The 22709-nt window shown below is 36.9% G+C and overlaps 1 protein-coding gene across 1 annotated transcript in view; it reads left to right on the top strand.

The window, feature by feature from the left end:
* APOB (apolipoprotein B) overlaps positions 1–19172 on the top strand; it is a 35595-nt gene extending 16423 nt beyond the window's left edge. Inside the window, exons 18-29 of the mRNA XM_009095659.4 lie at positions 264–475; positions 992–1174; positions 1391–1512; positions 2098–2308; positions 3547–3722; positions 3853–4040; positions 4309–4454; positions 5563–5939; positions 6889–14469; positions 14945–15059; positions 15914–16097; positions 17168–19172. Coding sequence (XP_009093907.4) covers positions 264–475; positions 992–1174; positions 1391–1512; positions 2098–2308; positions 3547–3722; positions 3853–4040; positions 4309–4454; positions 5563–5939; positions 6889–14469; positions 14945–15059; positions 15914–16097; positions 17168–18781 — 11109 coding nt within the window. The 3' untranslated portion in view covers positions 18782–19172. The remainder of the gene's footprint in view (positions 1–263; positions 476–991; positions 1175–1390; positions 1513–2097; positions 2309–3546; positions 3723–3852; positions 4041–4308; positions 4455–5562; positions 5940–6888; positions 14470–14944; positions 15060–15913; positions 16098–17167) is intronic.
* The last annotated feature ends 3537 nt before the right edge of the window (positions 19173–22709 follow it).

Raw genomic sequence — 22709 nt, 5'->3', positions numbered from 1 at the left:
GAAGCATGAGTATTTTTACATTAAAATAGGTAGGGATTCTTGATGTTATCATTTTGCTGGCTTTTTATACTACAGTTACCACTTATATGGGCCATTTGATTCTGTGATTTGGGAATCAGATATTTTGAATAGCAAAATCAATTCTGTAAAACTTACCTCTGTATTAACAGGAGTGGTATGGGGGTTTTTTTATAACCAGCAAGAAGTGTATTGGGCCAATAAATACCCCTTTTTTTTTCTTTTTTTTTTTAATTATTAAATAGATGCAAGCAGATCTCATTGCTAAACCTTCAGTAGCAGTTGAGTTTGTGACACACCTGGGAATAAACATACCTGAATTTGCTGGAAGTGGTGTGGAGATGAATTCTAATATATTCCATGAATCTGGAATAGAGGCACATGTTAGTGTAAAAGCTGGACAATTAAAATTCAGCATTCCTGCTCCGAAGAGTCCAGTAAAACTCCTCAGTATCAGGTAATGAGAACTGAATAAGGACTTTCAAGGCTATGTTCTTCCTTCTTTTCTTGGTTTTTATTGTGGTGGAATTGCAAAGCTAGGGCAGGCATGGAGGAATTTTCAGTTCAGAAAAATCCCAGACATTGTAAAACTGTGATAACTTCTTTTGTAAGACAAGCAAATATGCCAGATAAGTGGTGACTTGGAGTCATGGCTTACAGATTATTTGTCACTATTTTTGAAATTTTATACAAGTCTCTTACTATTTCCATTGTTTTGTTTTGTTTCACATACAATTATTATAATTGCAATACATATTTTAAATTGAATTTAAACAAACTACTTACATTAATTGTAGAGAGAACAAATAGCTCAGTACACTAAATTATAATTATCACTAATAATACCTCCATCACTTAAAGCCAGATGTTATTTCAGTTAGTCCCTACATTTGAGTTTTATTCAGAAGTAACTGTGTTAATAGGACATCTGAGCACCTGTCCTGGGAATCAATTTCTGACTTTTCTGTTCCAGCAATACGCTGCATTTGGTGTCTCCAGCCAAAACTGAAGAGATTCCAACTCTGATAGAGAACCAAGTAACCTCAACTTCTTGTAAGCCTTTCATTCCTGGTCTAAATTTCTGCACCAAAGTATTGTACCCTAATTCCACTGATGCAGAGGCAGTTCCTTATTTTCCCTTGACTGGAGAATCCAGGTAAGTCATGTCAACTTGAACTATGTTGTTTTGTACTACCTACCTTCCCGCTTAGTCTCCGGTAGTCTCTCTCATCAAGCTTACCTTTAAAAATCTTTCAAAACTTACTGACAGCAGCAGCTCAGAAAGAGAGCTGTTGAGAACTGTGTGATTTCTTCTGTTTGTGGTCATCGACAACAAAGTTACTCACGAGGCATTTGTTTACTCCTTCTGTAGATTTGAGGTTGAATTAGTGTCCACAGGCAAAGTAAAGGAATACTCTGCAAGTGCAAACTACGAACTGCAGAGAGAGGGAAATGACCAGATAGACACCCTAAAGTTTGCTGTCCAGGCAGAAGGTAAGGGTCCAAAAAAAACCTGTGTGGTTTTTCTCAGTTCTGAACTGTCATTTTATAGAAAAGACATTTTTATTAAAAAGTCTTAATAGTGTTCTTAATAGTGTAAGATTGAATACCATTTTCACACCCAAGCAGGCCCACAATTTAACTACATTCCCTTTCATGCAATCCCAGTGCAAGATCTTCATGATGAGAGGCTGATTTTGTATTTTGCATGATTTTAATAAAAGTGTGATGTTGGTGAATGGAAGCAAGGAAGAGGAGATGTTCAGGGGGTCTATATAAACAAGAGAAAAATATATTCCTATGAAATATGGAATGAAAGCATACAAAACATCTGTGGGGTCATTTAAATAATAAAGGTATTGATGGGTAAGTAGGTCAGCCCACAGTGTGTTTAGAAGATGAGAAGAAAAAAGATGACCCAATTGTGCATCAGACTCATTAAAAGTTGTGTTTTGAAAAAGTTTGTGTAATATCTTTAGTGGGATATCATTGTCAGCTGATTCTTTTTTGTTCTTCTTTTAAGAAAAGTCCAAATAGATTCCATAGTTATGAATAACCAAAGTACATTATATTTTCTAGGCGTAAACCAGCATGAAGCCTCATTGACCTTCAGGTACAACAGAGGCAAAAAGATTTTGACAAGTGATGTCCAGATTCCTGATTTTGGTGTTGACTTTGGTACAAACTTCAGAATTACTGATGAATCCGTTTCTGGGAAGAAAGCATACACCTTCGTCTTAGACATCAACAACAAGAAGATTACAGAAGTTACTCTTACTGGCCAGATAAGGTGACTCAGGAAAACATTTAGAATTTAACAGCTGCTTCTGAAAAGGTTTCAGTGGATGTAAAAATGTGACTAAATTTTATCTCGTTTTGGAGAAATTTCTTAAATACAGAGACAGATAAAATTGCCATTGAAACCCCATTATAAAAAACTTTAAAGTATTTTATTTTCAATGTATCAAATGCGTACATATTACACACTGATTGATCTTTCCTACTGTATGTATATATTTAATTTGTATTACAAGTTCCTTGAGGTAGTTCTTCCATGTTTGCACGCACATGACTACAAGGATGCTTTGTACTACTGTTATTGCAGGTGTGATAATCTAAGGATATAAACAAGGCAGGGTTTGTTCAGAGAGGTATTATCTGGATATGCTTGGCTCTAAAAAAAGTTATTACATCTCCCCATGAAGAAATCTAATGGCACTCAGTAAGAAACAAAACCAAAAATAACTGAGAGCTTCCTGTAAAAATTCCCACGCTTCTCAATGAGAATATTTCCGGGAACATCTACAGGGGAGCTAACAAAAATGTTCAGCCTGCCAGGGTTTCTAAAACTGTCTGCCTTAAAAGCCCATAGTGAAATGGGCTGATCACATTCTTTAATAAACCTCAATCTTCCATGGAATTCTGTGATCTTGATGGTGCCCCAGGGAGTCTTTGTCTTTGCTGCTCATGTAGAATTGCCTCTGATATCAGTGGGAGCTTTGGACAGATGTCAGAGACCTCAATTCTCTTTCATTTGCACTAACATAACATTAGAAGTTTGCTCAAGTCAACAAAGTTACAGAGATATAAAATAAATGTGAATAAAGGAAAATTAAGCCCACTGGCATAATATATTTTGCCAAGTGTTTTGCTTCTATGTGATTCATGGCCACAGTCTGTATCCTGGGCAGAGAATTCAGCTTGAGTAAGGCATTTAGAATTTGGTTCAGTTACAACTTTACCGGGACAGGTACATATTTCCATCCTTTTCACTCCTATGAAATTATCACAGCCTCATTACTGTGTATATCTGCACAGTAGCATTATAATAGTCTACTGCAGGTTTTCCAAAGTAACGAGCAGAAGCTTAAAATATTCATTAAATTAGAAAAATGTATACGAGTTTTATTCAATCTAATTTTTTAATATAGCACCTATTATTCCTTTGCTATAGATTTAAATGCTGAAATTGCTCCTGAAAAAATACAATTAAATATTTTTATTCACAAGATTTTCTTTCTTTCACAGATATGCTGGAGTGGAAGAGGCAATGTTGAGAGGCACCCTTTCTTTCCCTCGCCTGGAAACCGAACTTAGAAGTGAAGCATTGGTTAATTATTCACCAAACAAAGCATATCTTCAGCTCAGCTCAGCAGCAACAATTCATGGAAACTCGATTTCAAAAACAATTCTTCTCAGATATGGTAGGGGCAAAAACATGATCCACATACACAACCTATAAATTTAAACATCTTTTTATATTAGTTCATATTATTTCTCAAAATAAGAATAATTCTAATTTTACCCTTTTCTTTTTAAAACCATGATTTTTAGATGCTGAGAAATTTGAGCTAGAGTGGAATTCAGGTGCCAGTGTTGCTGGGAAAAAACTGTCTTCTGCCTTCCCAGTTGACTTTTCAGACTACCCAAAAACTCTAGAGAAGCATACCAGCGAACTTCTGGATCGGAAAGTGGCTCATACGGATATGACACTGCGACATATTGTGTCACAATTTATCCTGGTATGGTTTTCAACCTGCAGTAGATATTACAGCTCCAGTACATAGCCCTGAAGAATTCTTGCCTCCCCCATGAAAGCCAGAATAAGAACTACTTGAAAAATCACTCATCAGATTGAATAAGCTATGTTTTTCCAGCTTTGATAGAATGAGTCACTTTAGCAGATACCTAGACCCCAGTATTTGGGTAGTTCAAATATCTTTCTGATACCTTCACTGGGAAGTCCTAAAACTTTATATTAACTTTGAAAAACTTTTCTCCTCATTGTAGGCAACCAACACCTGGCTGCAAAAGACATCAAAAGAGGTCCCTTATGCCCAGACTCTGCAAGACAAACTAAGTGCACTGCAGGAACTGAACATTCAGAAACTTAACCTGCCTGTTATCACCATTCCCGAAGAACTTTTCCTGAAAAGGTAGGGAATAAAATTAGGATAGTGAAACAGGAAACTGAAAATTTCGTAGAAATTAAATGCTGAAATAAATGCAAAGGAAAACAGAAGCTAGTGTAAGATTGGATTCCGAAAACAAATGGAGAAGAGTCTTCAATTTTGTATCTCTTAAATCTGATTTTCCATGTATTATCTTTCATTGTGCTAATGTGATATGGTGTATTAATGACACACATCTCTATTGCGTCCATTGTCCTCCTGAGCTAAGTATGAGCAAGGGAAAAACTGTTTTTTCTCCTAGGTTGTTATCATCTATGCTAATAATAATAATAATAGGGTTTTTACTGTTCTTTTATGTAGCTTTGTAAAGGAACAAATTTCCTTTTGTAAATTTGTAATCTTTTTGTAAAGGAACAATTTTCAAAAGTGTTTGCTTAATTTTCTTCTTAGGATGTAGCTCTTAGTGTAAAAATTCAAGATTTTGCAATATCAAAGACCAGTTAGGAAAACAAGAAAAGTATCTTTGCCAGTTTATTGTTCATTCAGAAATTAGGGCCAAGTTTCCTTCTGTTTTGCCTTTTCCTAATGACACTTTTTCAGCCAACGATCCATTTTCCAGTCCTAGTTCCTGGTTGCATGCTTAGATTTTTATTTCCTTTTATTCAGAATTTAAAAATTGCTGAATATTTAGATGAAACTTTTGAAATGCTTATAATGGGAAAGATAGATAAATTCTTAAACTAATATGATGTAATGCATTTCTCTAAGAATACATCACTTTTTAAAAAACATATTTGGCTTTTTCTGGTACTCAGCATCCAACAAGTTTGCTGAGGATTTTGGAGGATTTTTTTATTATTTTACATACAAGTCCCTTTGTTTATGAAATAAGAGGAAAAAACATTGAAAGAATTCCCTGGTACCAAAAATACTTTTGATAAATCCTTATGAATGAGTGCTTGAAAATGTTTACATTAATGTTTGATCATTACATTTCTCTTTAAAACTAAAGTCAGGACATTTATATAAGCGTGTAAGTAAGCCCAGTATCTTGGGCAGAGGAGGAAATCATGAAAACTCCTGTATATGCTTTATGAATTTAGTTTCTAACAGAGTTATCTTTATTTTCCAGTGAAGGCTGGGTCAGATACAACTTCAATAAAAACAGTTTTGTAATTGATATTCCACTGCCATTTGCGGGAAAATCATCCGATGAGATATTTATGCCGAAGACTGTTAAAACACCTCCTCTGGTAGTGGAGTCCTTGGGAATAAGTGTGCCAGCTCAGGAATACAGAATCCCAACATTTACTGTTCCAAAATCCTATCCTTTCCGTGTGCCTTTGCTGGGCAAGTTGGAGGTCTCTGCTAATGTGTACAGCAACTATTACAACTGGACAGCCGCGTACAGCGTGACGAACAGCACCACAGAGAGAGCAACCAGTGTAAAAGCTTCCTATAACACAAACGCTGATTCAGTTTTGGATCTGCTTTCCTACACTGTTAAGGGTAAGAATGCTTGATGTACTTCAATGTTTGCAAACCTTTACTTTAATTATTTTGTATTCCTTATATCAGGTACGGTACATTCACATGCCTGCACTTATTTAAAGGCAGGTGTTGTACAATCTCGAATCACTTCCCCTTTGATTTTAAAGATATTGGGTGTGTCTGTTTATGCAGGCATTGAAGGTGAAGTCAGTATAATTCAGTTAACATTTTTACCGTCCATGTTGTCCTGGGTGTTCCTTACTGAATAAACTGTCCTTCAAAACTGAGGGCATGATTCTACAAACACTTGTTCAGCTGGTAAATCAACTGTTTTCAAAATCAAGTGTGCAAGTGTACGTGTAGGTATGCCCACAATTTATTTCTCAGTCTATTATTATGTGTGTGTGTATATATATATATATATATGTATATATATATATTATATATATATATATATATAATATATAAACATTGTCTTATCTTTTCTTATGTCCATATATTGCCATAATATGGTATTTTTAAGTTAGTTCCCCTAAAATTGCAGTTTGGGTTCTTAAACAGCACAAGGACAACCTGACTTCATTTTCTTCTAAACTCCTCACCATAACTGAGGCATGATAAATAAAACACTAAAATGTAGGAATGTTAGATATGAGCTATTCTTGAGTCCATCTTCTTAATTTAAATAATGACATAATTTTATGTCATTTCCCATTATTATATTTAGTAGTGTAGTGTAGAAACTTAATTTAATTGTAGTTCAAAACTTTAGCTTCAAATATCAAAATAGTAGCCATTTTTACTGAAATATTCAGTATTTACCAAAGCACTTAGGCCTTTAAAACAAAATGTCATAACAGTAATTGCAACTCAAGCAGTAGCATAGAAGTTCAGTGGCATCAGACAAGTTCTCAAAGATGAAAACGTATAGACACAATTACCTTTTGTCTCCTTTTTCCTATTTAAGGTTCTGGAGAAGCATCATATAACAGAAACGGATTCGTCTGTGCATATGAAAATCACCTGAAGCACAGAGTCTTAACATCAGTTTTTAAGCTGTCTGGCAGAAAGAATTATGAACCTATTCCAGTTGCAAACTACACCTTATCACTTACAACATCAAGTACTCTGGGTCCTCAGTTTTCATTTTCCAGTGACATTGTTTCTGAAAAGATAAATAACATGAATTCCAATACCGTCAATATGGAAGGGGAGCTGGAAGTGGGTTCAGTGTTGGCAAGAAGCATTTACACTCTGTCTACCACATACAATGAAAAAAGACGGGTTTTAGAAGGAAAATCAAATCTGAAGTTGGAATCTTCTTACCTTCAGGCTACCAATCAGATATCTGGCAGATACAGTGATGGTTCGTTTTCCATCACTTCGGTTTCTGATGTACAAAATGGGCTATTAAAGAACACAGCTTCACTGAAGTGGGAAAACAGCCAGCTGAAAATGTCATCTGAAACCAACGGGAGGTATCAACATACTGCCGGTGTCAATAAGCTTGAAATAATTTTGTCAAAGAAGATGGCAGCACTTCGATCTGAATACCAAGCCACTTACAAGCAAATCCAGTATTTTGCTGTTTTTGCAGGTTCTCTCAATTCCCAGGACCTTGTTTTCAACACTGATATCTCCCTGACTGATCAGAAGAATCGAGCTGCACATAAGTCATCACTCAATGTCAATCGGTATGGTCTAGCTAGCAGTGCAACCACCAACATGCAATTTAGTCCCTTGGCAATGCAGAGTGAAATGAATGCCAAGCTCGACACTGCTGGAGGCTCCATGTCACTGTCCTCTTCCGGGCGCTATGGGAAAAACAATGCAAAGTTCAATGTAGGTGGAAGAGTGAGCCTAACAGAAATAACGCTGGGAAGTGAATATCAGAGTACGGTTCTGGGTATGGACAACAAACATGTTTTAAATTTCAGAGTTAATAGAGAAGGACTCAAGTTTTCAAATAATTTGCAGGGTTCATTCAAAGAGATTAAGTTGGAGTACACAAATGATTTGAATATTCCAGGCTTATCCTTAACATTTGTTTCAAAATTAGACAACAGCTTCGGCTTTGACAAGTTCCACAAACATGTTTTTGACCTTCAACTGGAGCCTCGCTCACTAACAGCTAAACTAAGCAATAATCTTAAATACACTAAAACGGAAGTTTCCAACAAAGCAGAACTCCTTCTCGAGCCTCTGAATATGAGCTTGGGTGGCAATGTCAGAGGAGCCCATGGAGTAGATGAAATAAGACACACCTACACCCTTACATGTGCTGGTCTAACTGCAGACTTGAAAACAGACACCGTGGCAAACGTTCAAGGCGCAGCAGTGAGTCACAGAGTTCATCTGGATGTGGCAGGACTTTCTTCCTCAGTTACCATGAACACCAACTGTGATTCCAAACCTCTCCGTTTCAGCAATGCTGTGCGTTCCACTATGGCCCCATTTGTCATCACGGCTGACGTACACACCAATGCTAATGGAAAGCTGGTTGCTGTGGGTGAGCACACAGGAGACTTGTACAGCAAACTGCTGTTTAAAGCAGAGCCTCTTGCTTTCACTTTCTCCCATGATTACAGAGGCTCTACCAGCCATAGCCTGAAGTCTAGAGGAAGGTACACTACCCTGCTTGACAACAAAGTTCAGATGCTTTTTACTCCGTCAGAGCAGTCAAGTTCTTGGAAATTGAAAAGTCAGCTAAACAATAATGTATATTCACAAGATTTCAGCACTTACAATAATGCAGAAAAAATTGGTGTGGAACTTAATGGAAGAGCTTTAGCAGATCTCTCTGTAATGGACACATCAGTCATACTACCATTAACATCTGAAGAAGTTAATTTAATTGATCTATTGGGTCTCAGGAACAGCATATCGGAGCCTCAAGAATTCAGCATCTCTGGCTTTGTGAAGTATGACAAAAATAAAGATATGCATGTTATTAGCCTACCCTTCTTGGAAAATTTGCCAGTTTACTTTGAAAAACTCAGAGTCACCATTCTATCCACACTGCAGGCCATACAACGTTATCTGAAGAGCATAGATATGGAACAACACATGAAAAAATACAAGGCAACTTTGAACAAACTGCCACAGGGCATTAACGATTACATGGACAAATTAGATATCAAAGGCAAAGTTAGCAGCATGAAAACTAATTTTGTTGCTTTCACAAAGGACTACAGAATAACATCTGATGATCTCCAAATTATGCTGGAAAAAGCCATGGACAATCTTCAAGAAATACTATCTCAGCTACAGATCTATCTGCTAGAAGTTGAGCAATACATCACAGACTGTTATGAGCAGTACAACATTAAAGCACTTATTGTACAGCTTCTTGATCAAATAGTTGAAACAATGGCAGCTCTAGATAACAAATATCAGGTAAGAACCACTGTAATCAACATCATTGAAAAATTGCGGGTTTTTTTCCAACAATATGATCTAAACAAAATCGGAAGCAGCACTTTGGCTTGGATTAAAAATCTTGATGATGAGTACGAGATTACAGCTAAAATACAGGAAAAACTAGAATCACTCAAGATTCAGATTCAGAATATTGATCTCAGAAGCGTTGCGGAAAATTTGAAACGACAGATTAAAGCGTTTGATGCTAAAGAATGTTTAGAAAAATTTAAGCAATCATTGCCAATCAAAAAAATTAATGAATTTCTTGAACAAATCAAAGACTTTATTCTAAATTGGATAGAGGAATATGAATTATCTGAGAAGATCAGCGCTTTCCGTGGTCGTATACACAAATTGATTATAAAATATGAAATTGATAAGCAGATATATTTTTTAATTGACAGAATGATAGAACTGCTTAAAACATACAGAATAAAAGAAACTGTCCAGAAACTGACCATCTACCTGCAAAATGCTGATGTGAAGTCATACTTTGATAAAGTTGTTGCTTTTGTTGATGATGCTGTCAAGAAAGTGCAAACCTTTGATTATGAAAAGATGATAAAGCAAGTCAACAAGTTCCTTGACATCATTATTAAAAAGCTCAAGGCTTTTGATTATGACCAATTTGTAGATGACACAAATAACAGAATTCGAGAAGTGACTCAAAAAATAAATGAGGAACTCAGAAATCTAGAACTTCCACAGAAAGCAGAAGCACTGAAACAGTATATAAGAGATTTTAGAACTGTTATTTCAAACTACATGGAACAGCTAAAGGACACGAAGCTTGCTGGAGTAATTAACTGGCTCAGGGAGCTCATAGACTCAACAACATTTGCTAATCTCAAAGCCAAGGTAAATGAACATCTGGAAGACCTGCGAGAGAGGATTTCTGAAATGGATATTTCTCAGGAACTCCAGTGGTGTCTTCAGAAGATAAGCCAATTCTACAATTCTGTTGTCATTTACATCTCTGACCAATGGAACACAGCTTCCAAAAAAATCACTGCTTTAGCTGAAGAGTATGATCTAAAAAATTGGGCTGAAAATGTAAAACAGTTTGTTGAAACTGGATTTAAAGTCCCTGAAATCAGGGCAGTTATAGTCACTATACCTGCCTTTGAGGTTAGTCTCCGAAGTCTTCGGGAAGCAACATTTCGAACACCAGAATTCATCGTCCCACTGACTGATCTCCATATCCCCTCCTATGAGATCAATATACAGAGACTAAAGGACATGAAAATCCCAATGAAATTTACTACCCCAGAATTTAAAATTCTAAATACCTTTCAAATTCCTTCCTTCACAATTGACTTGATTGAAGTTAAGCTTCTGATTGTGAGAACAATAGACAAATTCATGTCAGCAGAATTTCAGTTGCCATCTATTGATGTCTACTTGAAAGATCTGAAGATGAGAGATATGCCTTTTTCCGATATTTCTTTCCCAGAAATTAAAATGCCTCAGTTTCAAATACCAGAATTATTGATTCCAAAGCTAAAGCTAAATGAGCTCCAGATTCCTAACATGAAGATACCAGAGTTCCAGCTCCCACGTATCCCACATACTGTGACTGTCCCTACATTTGGCAAGTTGTCTGGTGCTTTCAGAGTCACCTCTCCATTCTTCACACTGTCTACACAAGCTGAGCTTCGTAATACCACAACGTCTGCAAACAGTCCAGAATTTGTTACTTCCATTTCAGCTCAAACAACATCCAAATTAGACTTCCTAGTTTTTAGTGTTACTGCAGATTCACGTCTGCTGGCCCCTGACATGAAGCAGCTGAACCTTAAAAATGCAGTGAAAGTCAACCACAGATTCCTTAAAGTTGATCACAGCAATGAAGTGGTATTTTTAGGGACCTCAGTAGAAGGTGAAGCTGAAACTAGAGCAAACTTCAATACAAAGAAAAATTCAGTAGAACTACAGAATAACTTAATAGTCAAGCTGCAAAGAAAAATTTGGATGCAGAGTGGAATGGCATATTCTCACAGACTGAATATTCCACAAGCTGATTTCTCTAGCCAGGCTGATCTGATCAATAACATGACAACAGAGGTAGAAGCAGGATACATATCATTTACCTCTGCTGGTAGAGGAAACTGGAAATGGGCTTCACCTAATTTCTCTGATGAAGGCACTCATGATTCACTTGCCACTTTCAAGATTGAGGGCCCCAGTATTACATTTTCTGCCAACAACAGAATAAATGATAAGTACCTGAAAGTCAACCAAGCTATAAAATATGAATGTCATTCCTTAATGTCTGCAGCACTTCAGATTCAGTCTGAAATGGAGTCACAGCGTGTGGGACGTAGCCTTCTGAATGTGCAAGGCACAGGAGAGCTTCTAGGAATGAAAGTAGAATTAACAGGCTCTCACAATGCTCGGCTCCATGGACGGATTACTGGGACTGTAAATAATGACCTTTCCTTCTTGGCAAACCCTTCCGAAATTCGTCTTTCAACAAACAATGATGGAAATGTGAAAATCAGCTTCCCAATGAAACTAACTGGCAAGATTGACTTCCTGAATAACTATGGGTTTGCCCTCAGTTCTTCTGTTCAGCAGGTCAACTGGCAAGCTACTGGCAGATTCAATCAGTACAGATATTCCCATAATATATCTGCTGGCAGCAATGATGACAGAATTGAAGCTCATATCGAAATGAATGGAGATGCCAACCTGGACTTCCTAAACATTCCTCTAAGCATTCCTCAGATTCAGATTCCCTATACTGGAATCAAAACTCCTCAGCTGAAAGATTATTCACTGTGGGAACAGGTAGGCCTGAAGGAATTACTGAAGACAACAAGACAATCCTTTGATTTAAATTTGAATGCTCAGTATGATAAAAACAAAGACATGCATGCAATCCCACTTCCTTTAGCAAAAGTGCATGAAGTACTTAATAAGAACATCCTTTTATTCAACAAGCATTTTGAGAAAGGGAGAAATGCAGCTTTAGATTTTCTTACAAAGTCTTATAATGAAGCTAAAACAAAACTGGACAAATACAAAATACAGACATCACTGAACAAAATACCACGGACCCTCACGATTCCAGGATACACCATTCCAGTTGTGAACATCGAAGTTTCTCCTTTCACTGCTGAGATGCCAGCCTTTGGTTTCACACTTCCAAAAGAAATAAGCACAAGAGGATTCACAGTCCCAATAATTGGCTTTTCAGTTCCATCTTACACACTAGTTGTACCTTCTTTTGAGCTTCCAGTCCTTCATATCCCCCAGGATCTACGCACTCTAAAGCTTCCTAGATTCAGAATCAACAGCTCAGCAAACAACATCTTAGTTCCTGCCATGGGAAACATTACTTATGACTTCTCATTTAAATCCAGTGTAATCACTTTAACCGCAAATGCTGGGCTGTTCAATCAGTCAGATATTGTTGGACATCTCAGTGTCTCATCCTCTTCTGTCATTGAGGCTCTGCAATTTAAGCTGGATGGTTCAACAAGTTTGACAAGAAAAAGGGGGTTGAAGCTGGCCTCAGCATTGTCCCTGAGTAATAACAAATATCTAGGAGGAAACCATGATAGCACAATCACTCTCCTAAAGAGGATGATGGAAGCTGCCGTGGCAACAAATATAGAAGTTGACACACCAGTTTTAAAAATTAACTTCAGCCAAGAACTTTCTGGAAATACAAAATCTAAACCCACTCTTTCCTCAGGGATAAAATTAATGTATGATTTTAATACTGTCAAATATGGTACCAGTGCTAAGGGAGAAATTGGTCACAAATTTGCTTTAGAGAGCCTTACATATTACATATCAGTAGAATCTTCTACAACTGGGGATATTGATGGAGTATTTTACACTGGAAATGCATTTTCTGGGAGTTTAGACCATGAGGTCAATGCCTATTTAAATGCTAATGGAGCTCGGTCATCCCTCAGATTCGAGGCCCACTCTAAAGCAGATGGACTCTGGATGATTGAAATCAAAGAATTACTTGCAGTTGAAGCATCTGCCCGTCGTATCTATGCAGTCTGGGAGCACAATGGGAAGAACTATGTGCAATGTACATCTCGTTTCACAACAACGGGGACTCAGAGATGCAAAGCGACCTTAGAGATGGCTCCTTGGGATGTATCAACAGATCTTCAGATTCAAGCCATTCAGCCAAATCCCTATCTGGGCATGGCATCAGTTAATGAGGCTGTTGTAGTGAAAATCAGTCCTGCAAACCAGAAAGCTGGCTGGAAGGGTGAAGGCCAAATTCACTCACTATCTCTCAGTCATGATATGCAGTTATCAAATGAAAACTCAAAGGCAAAATTTGATATTTCTGGTTCTTTGGAAGGATACATGGATTTCCTCAAGGTCATCAAGTGTCCCATTTCTGAGAAGAGCTTATGGGATATTTTGAAGCTGGATGTCACTACCAGTGCTGACAGGAAACAGTACTTGAATGGCTCAGTGTCCCTCGTGTACACCAAGAGTGATGATGGTTACTTTTTCCCCATACCTGTGAATAAGCTGACCGATGGCTTCACTGTCACTGTTCCTGGGTTACACCTAAAGGCTCCAAGCCCTGTCCTCAGCACTCCAGAGTTCAACCTTCCCTTCACCACTCTCCAGGTCCCAGCATACACTGTTGACTTGCGCAACATAAAAATTCCACAGACACTAAGCACAATGCCATTTGATGTCCATTTACCCACACTGCCAAAGCTGAGATTCCCCAAAGTGGATGTAGGAGCAAATTATATTACATTAGAAGAATATAAAATGCCATTTTTTGAGGTAACAATACCTGAATACCAAATAACTATGTCTCAATTCACTTTACCAAAGAGTGTTTCATTTGGCAGTTTCTCTCTAGATCTAGATGAAGTAGCTAATAAAATTGCAGATTTTGAAATGCCTGCAATTACCATTCCTGAACAGAAAATTGAGATCCCCCCTCTGAAAATATCATTGCCTGCTGGAATTTACATCCCATCATTTGGTGCCTTGACTGGATCTTTCAAAGTTGTTTCCCCTTTGTACAACGTCACCTGGAGAACAGACTTGACAAATAAGAAGGATTCTTTTGAACATTCCATTGATTCTACCTGCAGCTCAACATTGCAATTCCTGGAATATGACCTGAATGGTAAGACGTTAAAATTCTATATGCCATGATTTTGAGAGAAAAAAATTATTGTAGACTAGGCTTTTCCAGATCTTTTTTCCCCAGGGCATTACATATGAAGGTATCTCCGTCTGTTTAGCATTGATGTTAGATGACACTTCTTTTATCAGCAGTGGCATATTTGCATAAATTACTATCAGAGTCTCAGTCAGTCACCCTGAAGGCTAATAACTATATATATATATATATATATATATATATATATATATATATATGGGTGTGTCATATCCATGTTGAGATATAATGTGAATTTTAAAATGCTCCAGTCAAACAAATGTTTTCATGCCTTTTTATTTTGGACATTATGGGCAATCAGTTTCTTGAAGCATAATTTGACATATCAGTGAAATACCCCAAAACTGGCCATCTAACATAGAATGGATATGTCTTTTGTATTTTTTGTTGGTAATATACACATTTGAAATCTTTTTCACAGTTGTTTCAAACTATGAATATAAAGGAGGCGTGTTTGTTGTGAAGACAACTGGCAGCTTTTCACATCGTGACTTGAGTGCAAACTACCAGGAAAATCTAACTATTTCAGGATTTCGGTAAAGATTTGCTCTAATAATGTAATTTATAATACACATAATTGCAAATGATGTGTTGTTGCTTTGATCTCTAATGCCCCAGGGTGCTTTGCAGTAATTCATAAGAACTTGTATGTCTACCTTGCCTTTATTGGCTGTGTCCTTTTCCCCCTCAAGGTAACTTGAAAGCTTTTCCCTCTCAGGGTTTTTAGAACAGCTTTTCTCACCAGCCCCTGTCAGAAAACCACTGAGACATTAATACAGTATTTTATTATCAAAGCAGTTCTAGATCTAACCATCACCATAGTTGGGTTTCTTCCCAGTGGATGCCTCTGTCACCACAAGCCAGTACAGGGTAATTTTTATTCACAAGTGCCCACACCAGGGATTAGACTTGTCTCTCTTACTGCCTATTTCAATGTGCAAGTGTTGTGTTGATACATCCAAGGGACAGAGTCAGAGAAGGCAGGTACAAATGCAGATAAACAGTAGAGCCTATACTCGTGTTGGTGAAAAAATTGCAGTCACTTTGTAAAAATCTGTAGAAAGCTGACAATGGTTCAGTTACAGACTTTGTTTACCTGCCCTAATTTAATGAAAATTCACAACAGAGCTCAAGATAGTTTTATCTAAAACAGGAAAATGGGAGTGACATGAAGTTTTGAATGTGTCAGGCTAAATTCTAAGAAATGTGGATAATAAACCTGACATTTTCTTTTCATCATAAAGGCATTGTTTACTTACAGATATATATACGTGTGTGTGTGTATATAAACATATATATATGAAATTATAGGTGGTACTATGTTCAGACATACAGCATCGGGCTTGTGCTTTCTCATTGCTTCATAGTTGTGTATTTACTGTGGTTGCAGAGCCCTGGAGGACACTTTATCACTAGACATCATCAGCCCAACTTTCACAGATGTTCATGTGCGTTACCAAGAGAATGATAGGAAATCATCCGGCTCAATATCCTCACCCTCAGCCGGGACCCTTGCTTATGTCATGGAAAGGGATGATGAAACTTTCCTTGCCAGAGTGTACTACCAAACTCAGGTAAGCTTGATATGAGCAATAAAAAGCAAAAATGTTTGGTGTTGTCAGAAGAAAAGTTCCCTTTAAAATTTTGTGTGTGTTTATGTTGAGATATAAATTAACCATCAAATAAAAAATTTATTATCAGTAATTAAAGGTTTTATTTCCTACACTGGCCTTTCTAGTACTAAAAATAATATCTGTGTAAAGAGATGTTTTCAACCCCTTCACAGAATTTTTTTTCCATCTCCTATGGTTAAGAAGGCACATCCACTGAAAGTGAAGAATGTACCAAGTCAGTTTTAGTTAAGCTACCCATCAGGTTTAATAGATAGCCATCAGGCTACTTGGAATTACTACGTAAGTAGTAATAAGTACTACCATTGTAGTAATAAGGCAACTAGAAAAGATCAGACCATATGTGAAGGGTCTTTTTTTAGTCTATTAATATTAAATTTTTAATCTGTTACAATACATGCTCCTATTATTGGCATACTACAATAATTTCTAAATTAAAATCTTGCATTCCAAAATTATAAATTAATTTAGGGCTCAGAAGCAACTCATAATTCACTATTTATTATAAAAATGGAAAAACTATACATGTAAATATATTCTCATTTCAGGATTTATTAGCTACTCTGAATAACTGTCTAAAGTGTCTCCTTTATTCAAATGATTACAAAATTAAATCCTGTAATATTTTCATATGAAAAATATGCTTTTTGAGTTCACTTTAACTGACTTCAGGAATGAGTAGAAGGCTCATTTTCCCAAGTTATTCACCTGCCTTATGAGACATGATAGGCATTTAATACAAAGGAAGCAAAAATCTTATTTGCAGTCAGTTACTAAAGACCAGACTAAGTTATGTTCTAGTCTTGCACTTTGAAGGAGCTTGAAATAGCTTCGTACAAGATAATTTCTTCCAAAATAACCTTTCAAGATGAGAGCAAACAGACAGCAAACAGACAGTGGACAAAAAATTGGAGAGCGCTTGTCTTAATAAATGATAAAGATGCAATAATGAGAATGTTAAAATACTCTCATAAATAATATTGGACTTTTCTTACCCTGTTTTGTATTTTCAGTCTGCTCCCCAGAACGACATTGACATACTGAAAGGTGAGATATCCCTCAAAGAACCTGACCAGATTCAAATGAAATTCAACTGGGACGAGGATGCTGCCAAAGACTTGCTGTTGGGTCTGAAAGCAAGAGTGCCTAAAATGACAAATGCAGTCTATAGGTATGTTAATCGGTACCATAAGGAGCATACAGGACTGGAAATTAGTGCTGCCACCTTAAAGATGAAGAATATAATGCAGAATAATGCTGAAAAAGCATACACTTTTGCTGCAAATCAAATAGATGAAATAGATGCTCAGCTTCGCACAGCTGCCAATGAGGCCTCTGACAAATATCAGGAGCTGAAGTTCAAAGCTAAACGGCTTTATCGAAGAGCAGCAGATCAGGCTGAACAGTTCGACTACCAAAGAATAAAAGCGGAACTTTTGAATGTTTTAATTGACATAATAGAAGAGTACCACCAGAAAATAAAACATGTAATTGACTCAGCCACTGAATTCCTGAAAACCACAAAATTTCAGGTCCCTGGGTTGTCTGAAAAGTACAGTGGTGCAGAAATATACCTCATGACTACAGAGAAGGTAGCAAAAACTGCTGATGTATGCCTTTCAAAACTTCAGGAGTATTTTGATGCCTTGATTGCAGCTATCAATGAGCTGGAAGTCAGACTTCCTGCTTCTGAAACAATTCTTAGAGGCCGTAATGTACTTGATCAAATTAAAGAAATGCTGAAAGATTTGCAGAAGAAAATCAGGCAGACATTTGCTACTCTTCAGGAAGCTGACTTTGCAGGAAGGCTGAAGCAACTGAAACAAGCAGTGCAACAAGTTTTTCAGAAGGTAGAAGAAATGGTTAGAAGTTTGCAATCCAAAACTTTTGAAGATATCAAAGTTGAAACTCATAAGCTGTACAAAGATGCAATGGCTTCAGACTTTGCCCAGAAGCTGAGATCTTTGACAAAAGATGTCAAAAAATACATTTCCCAGTTCAAAGACTTTAGCCAGAAGACATTCCAGGACCTTTCAAACAAGCTGCACCAGCTGCTTCTCTATGTAAAGTCACTGCGGGAGGAATATTTTGATCCAACTACACTTGGATTGTCAGTGAAATACTATGAGGTGGAAGAAAAAGTACTGGGGTGGCTGAGGAATATCATAGATCTTCTCGTAGATTGGCACAACCAGCGTGTTGGAGATCTTGCTGGCCTTGCTACACGCCTGACAGACCAAGTAAGAGAACTGGTGGAAATCTACAGTCAGGAATATTATGACCTTATAACTGATTTTGAAGGAAAAGGAAAACAGAAGATCATGGAACTCTCATCTGCTGCTCAGGAAAAAATCCGATCTTGGTCTGCAGCTGCTAAGAAGAAAATCGATGAACATAACAAGCAACTCAAAGAAAAACTCCGGGAGATCTATGGGCAGCTTAGTCAGTCCCAAGAAAAGCTAATCAGTGAAGCCAAAAGGTTAATTGATCTAACTATAGAAAATTACTCTGCTTTCCTGCAATATCTCTCAGAGCTTCTTCGCTGGCTTGAGCAAATAACAGCTGAGAGCATAAAGCCGTATGTAGCTGTTCGTCAAGGAGAGCTTAGAATACAGGTGCCCATGTGACTGGCAGTCCATTTACCAAATGCCCCAAAAAAGCAGATAGGCACTCAGGAATAAAGTGGAAATGACACACATGCTGATTCAGCAAGGCATTGGGAAAGGCTCCAAGAAATGGAAAGAAATGCTACACTTCACTTATGAACAACTTGACACTGAGCAAATGAGTCCTCAGGAGATCACGGAAAATATTCAGCAGCACATGAACACCTGAATGGGCATGCAGAGGAGGAGAAGTAACAAGTTTCTACCAAAATGTATTTAAATATAACAGCAATTAGTATACTGGAGCTTCAGGTATATATGTTTGAATCTGAATTTGTAAATGAAAACTTGATAATCTACACTAGGTTATTTTAATAAGCTTAATAAGCCAATAAATGAGTTCTTTATTACATTTTTGTGTCATTCATTGCAACTACTTTTACTTGGAGCATAAGGCTTAATCCAACAATTTTCAAGGTCAATGGGAAGTCTTTTCTGTAATTTCACAATATGTTGGGTCAAGTTAATAATGTGCAATGCATATTGTAAATAGTCACAAAAGCTATGGAATACATAGAATAAACAGGTTTTAAGAAACAGGTCACATTCATAAACCAGTTGAAGGAAAACTTGGAAACACATCTAATTCCCAGCACAGAGATACCTTCATAGATAAGTAAGGAAAAGAGCATGTATAAAGACATGAATTTAAAAAATTATAAATTCTGAAAATGGCATCAAAAATTGAAAATTAACATAGAAATATAAACATATGTAGAAGTCTGACTCCTCCTGGAAAATTGCAGATGATAATACAAATGTTTTTTAATAAGAATTAATTCATGCTTGTGTCAGTTTTCAGACAACTATACCAAGAATTTTATATGAGTTTTCTTTCTACTGGCTAATTTATATTTCAGAAATACAGGGGTTTCTCACCTGTTTCCCCATGATATTTCCGGTTTCACTTTAAATTGTCTATGTTTTACTTACTAGGAGTTTAGTCAAGTGTCAAAGTTTCATGGACATCACTGTGTATGATAGGAGTCAAAAGGTTTTCCCCTCTGAGGCAGAAGCCTAGACCATTTAAATGAATTCTCAGTTTAAAAGATGAATTTAAGATGTTGAAGAAGTCCCTCACAAAATAAGACTGTTTTTAAGTGGAAAATATGTTGAGCTGCAGTGGTGTACTATATAGACAGTCCTAGAGAAATGCATGCTCAGGCTGAAATAATGTCGCCTCTTTAAAAATAAACTTTTTGACAAACAACACTAGAAAGTTTGTGCACATGTCTCTTTTGATACAATCAATTCACTCTGTAATATGGTTCTTGCTTGATCATTAATGGGAAAACAGAGCTCTTTTCATTCCATGGTGTGATGGAGTACATATATGAAGCAATGGAGCACCCAGACTTTGATATCCCTATTGACAGATAATACCTGAGTAACTTCACCAGTAATGATTTTTATCAGATAATGATTCTTATCAGATACTTATCAGGTTCTATTCTTTAACCTGGAGATCAGAATCTCACAAGTGTGGTATTATACACACACCTAGCTGTCAGCAAGTGGTTGTCTCTTAGAAAGTAAGGCAAATCTATTTTCTCTTCAGAGCTTTCAGACACCACAATTACAGCAAAAATTCTCAGAATAAGAGATATAATAGTCCCCTGTGAACTATAAAATATGTTTTGATTCTGAATAGAACTAATCTGCATATGTTGCCCTGCCCAGGGGAACCAAAGGTATAAAAATCCCTGTTTATATGTTTTACTGAGCACCCCAGGAAAAAAGATGTTGACTGCAGAGCCCTTTCACCTTCATTCACAAGGAAACCAAAGCCTCTGGGTCACCTGGATCTTTACTGGATGTCAGACTGCGCAACTCATTTCCCTGAATTTTTCCCTGAATTTTAACACAAATGTTTAAACACAACCAGATTTCTCAGACACTGACTGATTGTTGCTTCCCTTCTTCATGACAAACAACCCTGTGAAACAAAAGACAATAGAATAAATTAAAATAGTTATGGGAGAAGAGAGATTTAAAGTTTTGTTTTCTTTTGTTTTGCCCCTCATGTCTATTTATTTCTGTCCATCATCCACTGTTCTTGGAAGGATTTTAAATGCTAAAAAAGGATTTACTTGCAAGGAATGGGTTAACTGAATAATAAACATGCCAAATAGTATAAATACTGGCTCTTAATGGTAAGAGTGAAGCTTCCCAAGAGCAAACACAATAGTTTGCACACTAAACTGTGGTTAGAGGTTAGAGGAGATTTCCAAGTCTCTCAGCAGCATTGCTGCCAACTGGATTAAAGTTCTCAGTCCTGTAATCGATGTGCCATCTTGCAGTCATCCCACAGTTGGTCTGGGGAGGGCTTGGAAGCAGAACCCTGCTCTCAAAATTGATCTTACTGGAACTTATCTGTTTTGTAAATCTCTACACCAGAGAGGTCATCTCAAGCACCCCTTTGAAACTAGAGCAGTATTTTGACACAGGAAGAGGTTGTTTCTGTTTGTGTGTGTGCATCACATGTGACACAAGCACATAGAACCAGGTGTCTCTTTACTTTCCATTCCTTTTCCTGTTGTTTGGTTGTTGTTGCTGTTTTCTTTAAGAATCTAGAAAATCTTAGCCTTATTTCCCATGTAGTAAGTGACAGAAATATAGAAAAAAACCCACAATTATTCAAATTGTGTTTCAACTTTTGAAATGTTTGCAATATAATAATTTGTAATATTATTAGTTCTATTTTGGCTTCTTTTCAGTCTAGTTTATATAACAGGAAATATTTTATTTCATTAAATCAAATTATGTGGGAGATAACAGGGAAACAGCAACTATTTGGGGCTCAGTGACACTGTTTCTTTCTTTTCTTTTTCTCTGTAGTCTTCATCATCTGAATTCTCATAAATGCCAGAGGGGTTTCTCTTTATAATTTACAGCAGGTATCAGACATAGAGCAGAACTGGTTGTAAAAGTTTAATTACATGAAACATTTTAACAAGATATTGAGAGAACAATATGCCCTGCTCTAACTAAGTGATTGTAGAAATAACATTGACAAGAAACGTGTGTGTTCCTAAATGAAAAACTTTTGCAGACGTAGGACAGCAAAAATGTTCCAGAATTTTAGATTATGCAACCAACTAGAGCTGATTTTTTATTAAGTGATTTAAAAGTACATGCATAGTTTGCTCGATATCCAGAGATTCTACACACTTATCCACATCCACACACACCATCTTCCACCTCTGGCTCTAAATTGTGCTATTGATACTTTTAGAGCAACTGCCATTATGGCCTACTGATACCTTTCAAAATTTATATTAAAATATTTAGTTGTTCAGTCAGTAAGTGACACCAAAATTTGTACTACTCTTCTGCTGGCAGATTTACTGCCCAGGTGGGAAACCAGAATTTATTAAAGGCCATGCGGACATACAGAATTGCTCATATTCCATTTCTGCACAGCCAAATCCTGGCCCAAATGAAATCAATAGCAAAATGTCTGTTGGCCTCAGCAGGAGTAGGCTTTGGACAGTTAGGTGTATAACTTGAGAAGCACTCTGGGATCCTGTAGGAAAAAGCTATTTTATTATCTATTAAAATCTACACAAAAATATTGAAAAAACATGCAGACAAGAAAATTAATCACTAACAAATTTGAGTCCGATCAGAATGAAGCTCGTCTGTATAACATTAACCAGAGCTTCTTTACAATTTTGTACCCAGTATTACTTAGTATCACAGAGAAAGTCTGTCAGGGCCAAAAAATTCTAGGTTCTGGTCCCAGGCCTTCGACATGGAAATATACACATATATCTCATCACCATTTCCCTTGTTTCATTATCCATTCAAGGCGTTAAGGGAATCTGGGACAGAATAAAAACTTGTGTTGATGTTTGCAAGACCCAACTGGGCAAATTCTTGAGCAACA

This window comes from Serinus canaria, chromosome 3, assembly GCF_022539315.1.
Source record: "Serinus canaria isolate serCan28SL12 chromosome 3, serCan2020, whole genome shotgun sequence".
Taxonomy (NCBI): domain Eukaryota; kingdom Metazoa; phylum Chordata; class Aves; order Passeriformes; family Fringillidae; genus Serinus; species Serinus canaria.
This window is presented reverse-complemented; position numbering and strand designations above follow the sequence as displayed.